We start from the raw sequence: 16,501 nt of genomic DNA, 5'->3' as shown, positions 1-16,501 counted from the left end.
ACGAGTGGTTATTTCACTTGAAACAGTCGGCCCATTCTCCTCTGACCTCTAGCATCAACAAGGCATTTTCGCCCACAGGACTGCCGCATACTGGATGTTTTTTCCCTTTTCACACCATTCTTTGTAATCCCTAGAAATGGTTGTGCGTGAAAATCCCAGTAACTGAGCAGATTGTGAAATACTTAGACCGGCCCGTCTGGCACCAACAACCATGCCATGCTCAAAGTTGCTTAAATCACCTTTCTTTCCCATTCTGACATTCAGTTTGGAGTTCAGGAGATTGTCTTGACCAGGACCTCACCCCTAAATGCATTAAAGCAACTGCCATGTGATTGGTTGATTAGATAATTGCATTAATGAGAAATTGAAAAGGTGTTCCTAATAATCCTTTAGGTGAGTGTATATAGATGACCTCAAAGCTACACAAAAAAATGGGGTTGGATTTAGGCCTGCACGATTAATCGAAATCAAACCGCAATCGTGATTTGGCTTGTGTGCGATTATGAAAGCTCAAAGGCTGCGATTTAAATAAAAGAAATAAATGCCCAGTGTGTTAGCGAAGAGCGGCTCTGTGATCAGGAGTAATACTGCTCCGTCTGAAAGACTGAGAGTTTGAGTCGCTTAACGTGCGTTTGAAAAAGCAACACGAGTCAAACATCTTCACAAACTAGTGAAGCGTTCATAAACCTGTTCAACAAAAGACAACGTTTAATAACATGTTTTACCTCACTTCATATCATCAGTCGAGTGTTTGTGAGCTGATGTGGCTTCTCATCACAGTGAGGCAGACGATGCGTTATTTTATAGTATTCTATGTCAATCAGCACTGCATTATAATACACTTTATTATTATGAGAATACCCTTGACGGCTTGAAGAACTCAAATACACCATATTTTGCAGCAGTCGTGTTTATTGTCGTCATGTTTCAATCAAAGCGTCTCTATCTTCTGTTTACAGCGTTAGCTTCACATAAGGGGTTTCCTGAAAACTAACGTCAATCACTTCTCTGAGGCAAATGTGGCGTTTGCCGCTCGAGGGCGCCCTCTGGCTTTCAGTATGAATTAAAAACTTTTGAGTAATCAATAATAATAAAACTTATTAAACTTAAAAAATTATAAATTTATTGGACAATCCATGTTTTTCTTCAATGTACAGGAGTTTTTTTCCCCACAGTGGATGAACAAGAGATTCATAATTCATATTAAAGACAGACTTTAAGAAATTGATATCACAGATAAACAACACACACACACACTCACACAATCTTTTTTTTTTTTTTTTTTTTTTACAATAACTCCTTAGGCTTAGACCTTTCTAATGTTTTTTAGTCATAGGCTGTCTGCATATTAATAGGTAACCCAGCTGTTTTTTGTGTGTTTTTTTTGTAAAATAAGTTTTCTGTAAAATATTACCAAAATAATAATAATAACTAGCATTAGTATTGTATTGTTATATTTATTCTGACATACTCTTTTTTTATTTGTAATTATGAAAATGTTATTGTAATGGTAATATTTCTTTTTTTTAAATATATTTTTAGCAGTAATAATAATCATAATAATTATTATTAGTCACGTTAATATAAAAACACAGTTATATACACACACTTTTCATTTGTAAAAAATAATAATAACAATAATCGCATTTTAAATCGCAATCGCAATTTTAATCAGAATAATCGCAATTATATATTTTCCCCAAATCGTGCAGCCCTAGTTGGATTTTTTTTTTTTACTTTGAAATTGCTGGTAATTTTTTTTTAATGAATTTCAAACAAAAAATGTCAAGTAATATTGAATAAAACACTATATTTCTAAATAGAAAGTGTGAAATAATATTTCTTTAAAACATACTGTTTTATTTACAACTTTGAAAAATCATATTTTAAAGTGTTATACTAAAAACCAGAAGTCTTCAAAGATGATGTGTGATTTCTGTGCCATTAGAGGCACCGCATGGAATTGCAGAAATCATCATAACTTGTTTTACTTTTGGTGTTTAGTAGATTGCATGAGTTGACCATCAGACAAATAAACATGTATGAAGAAAGCATCCTAATTACGTTAGGCAAAACGCTAATGCATATACACATAATGCAAGTATAATTCAGTAAATGAATGTACTTAAGATTTACATTAGCACCTGCATGTTTATTCTTCAGTGCCACATTGTCTTCTCCAAATGGGGTTTAAAAGCCATTTATGATGTTAAGCATAATTATATTATGAGTTCATGAGTACATCAGCAGCAGCCATCATCATGCATTCCTGGGCATGTGCATGTTCTCCCAACAGAGAGAGCCCGAGAACTAGATGCACAGAGAAACATCAGAGAACATCAAATAAACCGCGAGCCGAGAATACATATTAAACATCCACCCCCACACTGAGATATACTTTATCCCTCTATTACAGCGCCACCGCGTCGAGAGAAGCACCATCCGCTTCTGGAGATGTATGCGTGTGGACGGTGTTGGTAAAAGTTCAGTTCTATGGATTCTCCTTTATTTTCAAGGCGAAATCTTTGAAGCTGTCAGTATAAACCCTTGCTTTTGATCTAGTGCAGTGCGAGCCGCGTCTCTGTAGAGGGCAGGCCACTGAAAGCATTGGTTCAATGTTGCATCACCAGTTAGTGCTGCAGATTATGTCATCAACTCCATAGTGTGCTACACACACATGCAGAAGAGCAGAACTAGAGAAGAACTAGAGCAGAACCAGAGGAGGGCTTGCAACGTACCAGGGTTAATATAACGCCGTGGCCCTCGGCTGTGAATATAAAGAGTGGAGTGGAAAGTATATATAGGTGGTATAATTCGAAGGGAACAGGATCAAATGCTTGTCAAATAGTGTCAGACAGGCTCGTGCTCTATCAGGGATGAAGTTGCTAGATGACGAAAGTGAGAGACAGAGAAAGAGAGGTCCAAAGGAAAGCACACCCTATAGCCGAGTGCACAATCTTACTGCTGAATATGTCTTGTGCTCCTCAGGAGAAACTCACTCGATATCCCTGTGGAGATAAAACACAACAAAAGACAAATACAAGATCAGCAGAGATGAAACCGTGGCGTACAAGTGTTCACAGCCTGGCATGCGCTTTCATCGCCTGTATTCTGACGTCAATGATTAATGTTTGATGAAAATCATTTTTTCCTGTGTGAAATCGGTGTGGTAATGCGCAGAGCGATGACTCGATGCCATTTTAAGTCATACATTATTGCATCTTATATTTGAAGCAGTACACTGCAAAGGCCTCAAATGACTGCCTTTAGCTCCCCTCAGGAAACAAATAATGAAACTTTAGCTTTTGAGTTTGATAAGTGACTATTTTGAGAGCATGTGTTGATTTTCTTGATTCGGTAAATCTCATGCCTTCGGCATTGAGGGAAATTTGGGATTAAATGTGACGTTTGCTTCATGATCCCTTTGAACAAATCAGATGATTCAAGCATTCGGAGGAGATTTTTTTAAAGAGTTGGCCCTAAGTAATAAATCTTGGATGGGGCTCTAACCGCAACGACCGCAGGAACAGAGTCACCCAGAAGGAACATCCTCTCCCCTGTTTTCACCTGATCAAGTCCTGCGGCTGTTTAAGGTTCACACATTATTTATGTATTTACAGCCTCGATAAAGGATCCAGTGGAAAACTGTGAGCAATCATAGTTTCATGAACAACACATCTACAGCATTCTGTCTAGCTGAGATGAGAAGATAAGCTACAAAACAAAAATAAATACGAAAACCACACAATTTCAAATACAGGAAAAATAAATGCAAAAGAATCTGCAATAAAACTCCTTGTCCCTATAAGAGGCCTATACATTTTGCATTATGGCCTATAACCCAAATGTTATTGCTCTTTTTTTTTTTTAAAGAAAATTAGACTTTATATTCTAAATGTTTTCTCGTGTGTTTGTCCTACAATTTTCAGAGAAAAAAAAGAGATGTCATTTTCTCCTGAAAAACATCTGCTATTAATTTATGCTGCGTTTGTGTCCTGCTGTAATTACCGTAATTACTAGATGACAACCCGGATATTCTGTTTGAAACTGTTCATGACGTTAGGCTTTGAATTACAAAATGTTGTTTGAGTTATCAATAGACAAAACTACAATACAACAAATAACGGTTGTTATGCAAATTAATTTTTAGTCAGTTCACCCAAAAATGAATATTCTGTCATCAATTTCTCACCCTTATGTCGTTCCAAACCCATAAGACTTTCGTTTATCTTCAGAACACAAATTACGATTTTTTTTTATAAAATCTGAGAGCTTTCTGCTGTCATTTAAACTAAAGACTCTCATTTACAGCTTTTGCAACTACCACTTTCAAGCCCCAGAAAGGTAGTAAATCATTAAAGACCACGGCACGTTCACAAGAGCACTACAACCAATATTTTGTTAAAAAAAAATTAGTAAATGATGTTTGTTTTTTTGGTTTCTTCATAAAATTGAGGTTAAACCACTAAAGTCACATGGATTACTTTAATGATGTCTTTACTACCTTTCTTGGGCTTGAAAGTGACAGAAAATGACAATGATGCAAAGCTCTCAGGTTTCCTCAAAAAGATCTTAATTTGTTTTCGAAAATGAACGAAAGTCTTGCGGGTTTGTAACGAGGGTGAGTAATTAGCTCTTTCTCCGCCAAACACAATGTTCCGCTGTTTGTGAGAAAACGCTTCCCTGCCAAATATGAAATTTTCTGTGTTTTCACTGTTAGTCGCTATTACGCATTTTCTGAATGAGTACAGAATCTCCTGATCAAAACACAGGTAAAGAAGACGGGGGGAAAACAAGGCATCGTGTGTAAGCAGATGCATTTGTAACATAAAAATGTGAATAAAAAAATTATAAATTAATGTGATCATCAACATAAAACATATAAATAAAAACTATCTAATGTTAGTGAATGAAATGCGGACCCAGGATGAGCTACAGGACTGTGAAGTCTTTCACAAAAACATGATTTTCTCAGCTTTGTGAACAGTTTCTTACAGTTTGTTCAAAATGTAGCTCTTTTGTGAAACTTACTCATATTCAGGTGTTGATAAAAAAGCAATGCATGAAGCTAGAATAAAACTTTTTTTTAAAGTAGAGGGTCAATTCTTTCTTTTGATGTATTGCATGCTCAGATATTCATACAACAAAATATTCTATGGGCTATTTATACATTTTTGTGAAAGATTAAAAACCCTGGTGGTGGCTGATAACTTTTTTTTTTTAAGCTGGCAGATTAATGATAGAACTATAATTGTTTGGGTGAACTAGCCCTTTAATACACGATTATTTTGATTCTTAAAGTCGGCATTAAGCAGAAATTACATGAATGTAAATAGCGTGCCCTGTTGGCACCTAATCATGCCTGGTTGGGCCAAACACCATAAAAAACAATTGTGACTCAATGTCTAAGGTGGCGCAGTCAGTAAAGCATGAAGTTAAAATGGATCACTGTTTTGACGCGATCAACGCGGGTTCGAATCCGCCTTTTGCGGAGCTTGCTCTTCTCTCTTTTCTCATAACAAAACATATCAGAAAAGGCATTTACTTTCAATAAAAATTAAGGAAATGTTCCAAATGTGGAAATAAAGTGCCAGTATGTTTAATAATAATAAAAGCATTTATTGGGTAGGGTTAGAGGTAGGTGTAGGGAGGATTTTTAGTGTCCATTCACGGCAGCATCCATTTAATGATTTATATAAAAAAAATGATTTATACTCTGTTATTATGACATCCAATTAATGTACAACAATATTGATGTGCAAATAGTATGTAACTGTCAAAATAAAATAAAAATTACATGTAATTACTATTTACACATATTGCAAAGAACTGCAACTTTTATATGGTGTAAATAGAATTTATAACTATTTTCACATCTACATCTGCATCTACAGTTATTTGCACTTAGTCTAAATATCTATTTCTTAGAAAATGTTATTTTCACTGAGTGTAAATAGAATCTAGTTGCTATTAACTCTTTCCCCGCCAAACACAGAATTTTCTGTTATTTGTGAGAAAACGCTTCCCAGCCAAAAACTGCATTTTCGGTTGTGAAAAAATGCCAGTCTGCTGAAATCACGTGACAATGGCGATCCGAATCATGAATCAATACGCTGATTCATAACCATTCAAATCTTTATTTAAGGATTGAAAACAAACCCGGAAGAGAAGACAATGCTGAATAAAGTTGTAGTTTTTGTTATTTTGGGACCAAAATGTATTTTCAATGCTTCAAGGGATTCTAATAAACTAACTGATGTCACATATGGACTACTTTAATCGTGTTTTTATTCCCTTTCTGGACATGGACAGTATAGTGTGCATACACTTTCATGAAGGAACAGAAAAGATGTCGGACTAAATATAAATATCTTAAACTGTGTTCCAACGGAGGTCTTACGCGTGTAGAAGGACATTAGGGTGAGTCATTAATAACATAAATTTCATTTTTTGGTGAACTAACCCTTTAAGACATTCCCATTTCTATCTAAGAGAACCAACTGATTAGTGATTTTGTCCTTTATGTGAGAGATAGAACACATAAAAGAACAGAAAATACTAAAAACTATAGTGGTCTGAACACAGACCTGGGCTTTTCCATGGTGTCCTTGCTGAGGTAGATGTACCAGTAGACGAGGTTGAAGATCCCAAAGGCCAGAGGAAAAAGGATGCGGGCATATCTGTCTATGGTACTGGTGCCTGCCAGCATTATGTTGGGTGGGACAGCTGAGCCCTGAAGGAAGATGGGAATGCGAGTCCTGGGCACTTCATACTCAGAGTCTGCCCGTCTTCTACGACTATAGCCGTCAGACTGAGGCTACGATGAAAGAAACAAGAAAAGGTCAAGAAACTGTGAATGACACAAATCAAGCGTACCTGATATAAGATAAATATAACCACCGTCTAAACCAGCTTAGGGTAAAGTGTGATGGGCGGATGTAAAAAACAGTCATCAATTAGTTTGTATATGTTATTATCAGGGGCATTTCCTCTGAGGAGGAAAGGGAGGCCAAGGGAGTGCCTCCTCAAAAATTGGATGAGAAAATAACCTTTATTACAAAAAATTGATAAGAGGTGAGAACTCTGGGCTCAGGCCAAAATACAGAGATCGGGGCCCTCTCCTCGGACATCACGCCAAACACACATACTTCTTTACTCTATCTGATTATGTGTGATTGTGAACTTACTTGGCTTAACATTGGAGCTTCCTACCCAAGTTTTCCTGATGTGCCAAATCATCTTAATAGCTAAATTAATTGGCTTATTATTTGCCAAGCCAAAATATCAGTCGACTGCTAATTTATTTTATTGTTCTCTTATTTTATTAAAATAAAATGTTAAACTACACCCTTCATGCAATTTCGGAGCCAGAGCAGAGTCTGCAAAAACGTCATACACTCTCAGAATAAAATGTGTAAAAATTGTATCTTTAGCTTTAGGGGTACAACAACTTATCACTGCGGCATTACCTTCAAAAGGACATCTTTGTACCTTTTTTACTGTTAAAAGGTGCATATTAGTAGAGTAGCAATACATACCTTAAAGGACAACTCCGGTGAGAAATGAACCTAGGGGTAATTAACAGATGGTTACCGAGTAGATCGTTCTCTGGGATACGTTTTCAAGGAAATCGAATGTAAAGAGTTTTATCTCTGAAAACATTTTAGCTTATAACGCTTGTCTATGGGGCACAGGGTAGTAAAATTAAATCACTGGTTAATACCACTAGCAAGGCTCAAAATAGCCTCACACTAACACAGTAGCATAATGAGAGTCCCTACATGCCTACCGAAGCATTGAGAACTTTGTAAGTGTACAAACAGTTTAATAAGAAGATACTTTATAAACACAGTGCAATACGCGTTCACGGACAGGCGCCATCTTGGAAAACAGACGAATCGAATCGATCCACGAGCGCTGTTCTAAGTGAGCTGGTCGATAGGAATTAAGTTTGTGAAATGTAATAACATGGACATTTTTATTTTTATTTATTAGTTTTTTCTGTTGCGTTCAGTGTTTTCTTCCGGAAACAACAGACCATATGAGATTCCAAGTCACAGTTCATCACTTAGAACAGCGTTCGTGGTTCGACGAGTCGAGACTTTTTTTTCCAAGATGGCGCCTGTCTGTGAACGCGTAATGTACTGTGTGTATATAAAGTATCTTCTTACTAAACTGTTTGTACACTTACAAAGTTCTCAATGCTTCGGTTTGCATGTAAGGACTCTCATTATGCTACCAAAAACAATCTACTCTGTAACCATCTGTTAATTACACCTAGGTTCATTTCTCACCAGAGTTGTCCTTTAAGGCAGGGCCGTGCACAGACATTCTGAGGGGCAGTGGCCCAAACCAAAAAAGGGGGCACTATAAGGGGGTTGAGTCATCTTAATATAGAGAATATCAATCCTTTTACGATTGTAAATACAATTGTTATAGCCTAGAAATCTAGACGCAGCCTAGCGGCAGCTAATCTAATCTGCCCGCGAGCAAACATCTTGATGTGGGTCTGGCTTGTCAGGCTACAATTGTTAGGCTTTAGTGCTAATTTAATTTATGTTGTTGTAATTATGCTTTCAAAAAGTTGATTCTGCACTAATTTGAGCTCTCTTTTTTTCTATTGGGTATTTAAGTGGCAAATGAGAGTCACTAAAATTATTGAATATATTTTGAGACAAAGGTCTTGTTTATGATTTTTGTTCAAAGTAAATAAAGCAACAGTTTTTTAATAACAGAATATGTTAAAGTATTTAACATGATAATGAACAGCGGCTGACTTTAACGTTTGTTGACATGACATGGTTAAGATTCAGATGTTAAATATCATATATTAAGTTGGGTGTCCATCTTAGAGATAATCATGATATTTATAATAAAACTATGATCATAATTATATCATATAATACAAATATATTTAGTTGATACTACTGTAAAACTTTATTAAATTATTATGGGATCTTATTCATTCCGTTTTTTTCAGATTTTAAATATTTTTATGTTTACATTTTAATATTTGCTGAACAATAATAAATTATTTTATTCATCAAAATAAACAGAAAATACTGCAAACTTCGCCAAAGAGATTTTTTTGCACAAGTATAAACTTAGACATGATTAAAAGCACATTTGTCTTTTCATTGTACCCTGATACATCTCGTGTATATTTTTAATTTAATTAATATGGCCTTAATAAAATATCATTAATATGACACTAGTATTAACTAGCGATTAAAATTTATTATAATCGGAAATATATTTTACAGGAGTTAAAGAGGGACAAACTGTCAGCTAAATATTCAGTAGGCCTATACAGTATATGACGATATACGGCATGCTGGAGTTTTTGTTCTGGTTGTGCTACTAGTCCGGATACAATCGGATTATAAGGGTCTATGCAAACGTAGATTTTTTTTTGGTCCTGAGACTCACACAGACGATATAAATGTTTTAATATTTAGACAACATCAATTACTGACTATCGGGATGTGAGAAGAGAGTTTCGACCAGAATAATAAAAAGTTTTTATGAAGAAAATCGCCTACCCTACCTTTACTGTGGTCATATTTCTTTCCTCATCCAGTCTAAGCCAGAGAGAAAACTGGAGCAAACGGATCCACAGCACAGGTGAGAGATTATAAGAGTCATGGCTCGCAGTTTTAATACGGGGGGCTATTTTTAAAACACCAACCATGAGCTCCCCGTGCGAGATCAGTCCCGTGAGATGCTACACGCCTGTTGAATTACCATATCTAACTCAGCACAACAGATAAGAACTTCAACTCGCACATGGCTGCGAGAGCTGTACAGAGCAGGTAAATGACTCCTCATGGAGGACTGAACACCTGAACAAGCCGTTTCTTAACACAGCAGTGGACACATTAAAGGTTTAGCCATGAGCTATGATTAGTTATGCGTGCTAAATATGTCTTTAGAGGTATTTAACCATCCCAGTGGGAGGCACATGTATGCAGCCGCAGCGATACTCATTTAGCATCACAATAACAGTGACACGGTTCACTGGTTTGTGAAGAGCAGTGCTTGTGTTGTGCAGATCTCATAACCAGGAGCTCCATCAGCTGTTCTTTTCGACCAGAGTACAGTGTTAATTACACTCTGCCTAAGTGAGGCTCACAGGAGATAGTTACCGTCTCTGGCTCATCATCGCTGCCCTGGGCTATGGACTCCAGAATGGAGCCTTTGGAGAGCCTGCGGTTTTCCCTGTTGGCCTCGAGCGTGGCAAAGTAGTTGACCGCGGCAAACTCAACGAGGGCCGAAGCCACGAAGGCAAAGCAGACAGCGATGAACCAGTCCATGGCGGTGGCGTAGGAGACTTTGGGCAGTGAGGAGCGGGCACTGATGCTTAGAGTAGTCATGGTGAGCACAGTGGTGATTCCTGAAGGTCAGAGGGACTGTGTGAGTACAGATTTACAAGCAAATATGAGAAATAAAGCATGACACATTTAAAACATGAAAAAAAGCATCGGTACAGATATTTATGCCCTCTGCTATGTATACTTATGACACATTCAACCAAGTAGTGCGCGCTGCAGGGCCTCTGGAGCTCAAGGGTGGAGCTTAAAGGGATACACTGCCTTTTCATATTAAACTATGTTATTCCCTTAACTTAAACTAGTTGATACATACCTCTCTCGTCTCAGTGCGTGCACTTAATCTCTCTGACATGCGGTGATGATCTGATAGCATTTAGCTTAGCCCACTAAGCCCAGTTCATTCACTTTGGTACCAAACAGAGATCAAGTTAGAAGTACCAAACACCTCCACGTTTCCCCTATTTAAATACAGTTACACGAATAGTTGAACGATCAAGTATGGTGACAAAATAAAACGTGGTACTTCTCTAATCGGATTAAAAAGGAGAACTATAATGTATGGCAGATTAATACTTCTGAGAGTACTTTGGCTCGGCGTAGTAAAAAGTCCTGGCCGAAACATCTTTCCTCACACCTCCCCCTCACTCTCTCATTTCTGTCAATAGGGAGATGTGAGGGAAGATGTTTCGGCCGGGACTTTTTACTGCGCCGAGCCGAAGTACTCTCAGTGCTATTCCGCCATACATTATAGTTCTATAGGGGGGGTGCTGGAGGTAATGGCTCTGCAGTGAGTAGCCTGTCCATTGAACCACTCCAGACACATCAGCAAGCCTGCCATCTTGGAAAGATCAGCGTATGTCGCTCAGTAAGAATCAATGATGCCGCAAGATTGCGTAAATGTTGATTGTGAAATGGCCAAGATTTAAATTCCCACTGAAATGGGATAACCTTTCACAGGTGAGAATGTGTTGGTTTGTGTTTTCATATGTATTAACTTAAAGGGTTAGTTCACCCAAAAATGAAATTTATGTCATTAATGACTCCCCCTAATGTCGTTCCACACCCGTAAGACCTCCGTTCATCATCGGAACACAGTTTAAGATATTTTTTATTTAGTCTGAGAGCGTATTTTGTATGCACACTATACTGTCCATATCCAGAAAGGGAATAAAAACATCATCTGAGTAGTCCATATGTGACATCAGTTGGTTGATTAGAATCTCTTGAAGCATCAAAAATACATTTTGGTCCAAAAATATCAAAAACTATGATTTTATTCAGCATTGCCTTCTCCTCCGTGTTCCTCCAAAAAGAATCAAACGGTTAATGAATCAGTGAATCGATCAATGATTCGGGTTGCCAATGTCACGTAATTTCAGCAGTTCGGTTCGCGTCAAACTACCAAAGTGCTGAAATCACGTGACATTGGCTACCCGAATCATTGATCGATTCACTGATTCAATAACCGTTTGATTCTTTTTGGAGGAACACGGAAGGGAAGACAATGCTGAATAAAGTCGTAGTTTTTGTTATTTTTTGAACAAAATGTATTTTCGATGCTTAGTTAGTTTCTTAACCAACTGATGTCACATATGGACTACTTTGATGATGTTTTTATTCCCTTTCTGGACATGGACAGTAAAGTGTGCATACAAAATACGCTCTCAGACTAAATATAAAATATCTTAAACTGTATTCCGAAGATGAGTCATTAATGACATTAATTTCATTTTTGGGTGAACTAACCCAATTACTATGGTAACTTTTTAATTTTGTGTTAGCGGACGCCTTTGTCGTGTTGTATTCTCTTATTTTAAGTGTTGTCAAGTACCGACTTCATTAGCAAGTAGGTAATGAAATAAAAAAAATTAAAAAAAATCATCCTGCAACGTTTTTTGTATTAATTTTTTTATTGTATGTACATTTATAAAACTAATAGTTTGTATTATATTACTTTTGCATCAAATTACAAAAGACAAATTACTGCGGCTGTGAGGGTGTTTCTAATACAGCGTCTATGGGAGTGATGGTAAAAGTTACATATTTCTCTGTTTTCACTGCTAGACTGTTATCAATCTCACTGTATTTTTTTCTCTTTTTGAAAGTTGTGAAATCACTATTGTTGCAGTTTCTTTTGCTATTTGAGAAAATGGGGACACAAAATATATTTAATGTATTCTCTCATTCACCGCTATAAAAGTTAACCCAACTACGATGACTTCTGCTCTAAGAAACCCAGAAATGTGAAAAAGGGTCTATGATCAAAACTTCAAAAACTTGCTGTAAATATACATCAATGACACTCTTCACCGAGTGCTTACACGAATACACACGGGAGCGTTTGAAAGCAGGACCGGTCTGCTGCTAGACGCTTTCAAACGCTCCCGCTTACAAAACACTTTCAAACACTTCAGTGTTTTGATCATGTCCAATGAGCACGTGAACACTATGGCCAATCATGATTCGGCTCAACAGAGCTCAAAGCATGACATTTTTAACATTTCTGTACCGAAGTCAGTACTTTGGACAACGCTAGTTAGTTTAGCAAACTAGTTTAGTGTGTGTGTGTGTGTGTGTGTGTGTGTGTGTGTGTGTGTGTGTGTGTGTGTGTGTGTGTGTGTGTGTGTGTGTGTGTGTGTGTGTGTGTGTGTGTGTGTGTGTGTGTGTGTGTGTGTGTGTGTGTGTGTGTGTGTAGCTCTAAACATGTCAATGTGTCTGCCATTGTGGAATGGTCAACGTTTCATATGCTGTTGCTGTCGTCACTCACAATAAAAAAAAAGTTTTTTATTTGAAAAAACAAATAAAAAATCGAGAGTTTTTCCTCGATGCCCCAACATTGCAAAGCCTCTGTCTGTAAAAAAACTGGCAAGATTTATTTTCCCGGTGAAATGGGATATCCTTTCTCAGGTGAGAATGTGCTGGTTTGCTTTTTGGAATTTATTAACTCAATATTGCATTATGGTAATTTTTTATGTCATTCGAACGAACGCTTTTTTTAACATCTTGTCTTTCTTCTGTGTATTTGCTCCCAATGACTTTCTGATTTGTGGAATTTTCTGTAGGCCTACAGCATCATGGGTAATGTAGTTTAGTTAGTTCAATACTAGTGTACTAAGTAAATACTGCACAGTATCATTGTTGTTATTGATAACTAAAACTAAGATTTTTTGTTCATTGAAATGAAGCTTAATTTTTTTTTTTATAAATTCAAGACTTTACAATAAAACTTTACAATAAAAAAAAACGGAAATTTGAAATATTGCTGTGGCAACTAACTGAAATAAGTTGAAGTTAAAGTACTAAAATGACTAAAACAAAAAAATTAAATAAATATAAATTAAAATATTTCAATTAAAATTGAAATATTTAAAAAGTAATGAAAATTATAAACGCACATAACATTCTTACAGTTAAACTTTATTAATTAAATATAAAAAATAAAAACATTCCACAGTAAATGTTTTATTTTCACCATATCTGTGGTGATATATTGATCTCATTACATAAATCAGGGAGTAATACATCATTCTAGAATTAAAAATAGTTTTGACAAAATTTGCTTTTTTTTGTAAAAATGCAACGTTTTGAGGTATACAATTATTACATAATGAATCAAGAAACAGATATAAAAAAAGTGAGGCTGAAATTACTTCCAGTACATTCATCATTCTAAAAATGAAAGGTCAAGTCAAGCACATTGCACTGTTTTGCAGTGTACTCTGTTATACGGCGCATTTTGTAATTCATCATTCCGTTATTGCATGGATGCAGAAAAACTGCATACTTAGCAAAGTATTCATCCTATCATATGAATTGCAGCTACTGTAAGAGTAGTGTTATTTAATAGAATAAGGATGGCATGTGGTAACTGGTGCTCTTTATGAAGGGGTAGCAGCTGATAGAAAAATATTACTATTAACCAAATATGTGTGTTGTAAAATTGTCTATTTTACAACAGGTGCAGTCACAATGTTAAAACTGCTCCTTGCATTCCATATTGAAACACTAAACATGACATGCACTCTATGTTAAAAAGTTTGGGTTATTAATTTGTTTTTACAAGAATTAAATACAGCAAGGATGTGTTAAATTGGACAAAGAGTGACAGTAAAACACTATAATGTTACAAAATATATATATATATATATATATATATATATATATATATATATATATATATATATATATATCAAATAAATGCTGTTATCTTTAACTTTCCATTCATCAAAGGATTATTTACAAAAAATCACAAAAATATTAACTCTTTTCAGCACTGCTAATAATAATAAATGTTTCTTGAGCATCAAATCATCATATTAGAATGATTTCTGATGGATCGTGACACTGAAGACTGGAGTAATGATGCTGAAAATACAGCTTTGATCACAGGAATGCTTTTAAAATATGTTACAATAGAAAACAGTATTTTTTGTTGCAATGCCTTTTCACAATATTTTTGTTTTACTGTATTTTTGATCAAATAAATGTTGCCTTGCTGAGCATAAGTGTAATATTTAGTGTAGATTTCATTTTAATACTCAAAGAAATATGACCATTGAAAAAAGACACTCGTACCAGCCACTGTTCGAGCCGGAACAGACTCCTTGTTGATCCAGAATGCCACTTGTGACAGGACAACCACCATAATCAAAGGGATGTACGTTTGGATAAGATGGTAGCCAAGCTTTCTCTGAAGATAGAAATGGACAACCTGGACAGAATACAGACCTAGATGGTGCCAAGAGATTAGAGGAGGACATTGAAGAAGACAAATTATGCACATTCAGCAGCCTGTACACATCCATATGATGCTCTGATCAGGGCCATTTGGCTTTCAAAACATTTAGAGGGTATTTTGACTCTAGACTCTTAATTTCTGTTATTAATTACAAACAGCAAAGTAAGCTTTGCGGGCACAATCCTTTTTTTTAGGTGCCTGAACCATTTCCACAGATATGATGGGTACTCGGCAGGTGGTCCCTGCCTTTTACCTCCCTATAAATTTCTCATTACTGAGCCCCTGGTCATTCCCGGTATACGATCAGAGTCTGGAACAAGCGGCTATTTTTAAAGACTGACATCATGAATTAGGCCTGATCAGTTAAGCATCTTAGATTGCCTCTCAGAGGGAAAGCTGCCCGGGGATCAGCCTGACTTGTAGCTCTTAACACACACAATTAGATAAGTCATTCACCGTAGTAATAGTACAAGACATTTGATGTGCTACATCAGTAATATTCTGAGAAAACCGAGCAGTAACTAAAAACATACCTGTACTGAATTTATATGTTTCAGTGAACAAGGTCTGGCCCACAAGATCATACTGAAGTAGGCTTGATGATTCTGGAGGAAAATCTACAGATGCTTGAAGACCCTTCCTCCATGTGTAGACAATCTCTCGATTAGTGTAAGCATCTGAAGAGAAAGCAGTTGAGAAAAGGTGGATGGATGGATGGATGGATGGATGGATGGATGGATGGATGGAATAATCAATGGATGTATGGATGGATAGATGTATGGATGAATATATGGATGGATGGATTTATAAATATATGGATGGATGGATGGCTGTGGAGGAATGAATATATAGACTGATGGATAAATATATAGATGGATGGCTGTGGATGATGGATGAATATATAGATGGATGGATGCATATATGGATGGATGGCTGTGGATGAATGAATATATAGATGGATGGATGAATATATTGATGGATGGTTGTGGATGGATGGATGAATATATAGACTGATGCATGAATAAATTGATGGATGGCTGTGGATGATTGATGAATATATAGATGGATGGATGAATATATTGATGGATGGCTGTGGATGATTGATGAATATATAGATGGATGGATGAATATATGTATGGATAGATGGCTGTGGATGGATGAATATATAGACTGATGCATGAATATATTGATGGATGGCTGTGGATGATTGATGAATATATAGATGGATGGATGAATATATGTATGGATAGATGGCTGTGGATGATGGATGAATATATAGATGGATGGATGAATATATGTATGGATAGATGGCTGTGAATGATGGATGAATATATAGATGGATGGATGAATATATGTATGGATAGATGGCTGTGGATGATGGATGAATATATAGATGGATGGATGAATATATGTATGGATAGATGGCTGTGGA

The 16,501-nt window shown here is 36.3% G+C and overlaps 1 protein-coding gene across 3 annotated transcripts in view; it reads right to left on the bottom strand.

Annotated features, from left to right (window-relative positions):
- Positions 1-1,576: 1,576 nt before the first annotated feature.
- gabra6a (gamma-aminobutyric acid type A receptor subunit alpha6a) overlaps positions 1,577-16,501 on the bottom strand; it is a 20,614-nt gene continuing 5,689 nt past the window's right edge. For all 3 annotated transcript variants that reach the window (XM_067457959.1, XM_067457957.1, XM_067457958.1), the window contains 5 exons: positions 15,603-15,746; positions 14,907-15,059; positions 10,146-10,393; positions 6,588-6,817; positions 1,577-3,008 (listed from right to left, as the gene is read on the bottom strand). In XM_067457959.1, coding sequence (XP_067314060.1) covers positions 2,996-3,008; positions 6,588-6,817; positions 10,146-10,393; positions 14,907-15,059; positions 15,603-15,746 — 788 coding nt within the window. In that variant the 3' untranslated portion in view covers positions 1,577-2,995. The remainder of the gene's footprint in view (positions 3,009-6,587; positions 6,818-10,145; positions 10,394-14,906; positions 15,060-15,602; positions 15,747-16,501) is intronic.

This window comes from Pseudorasbora parva, chromosome 11 (assembly GCF_024679245.1).
Source record: "Pseudorasbora parva isolate DD20220531a chromosome 11, ASM2467924v1, whole genome shotgun sequence".
NCBI lineage: Eukaryota > Metazoa > Chordata > Actinopteri > Cypriniformes > Gobionidae > Pseudorasbora > Pseudorasbora parva.
This window is presented reverse-complemented; position numbering and strand designations above follow the sequence as displayed.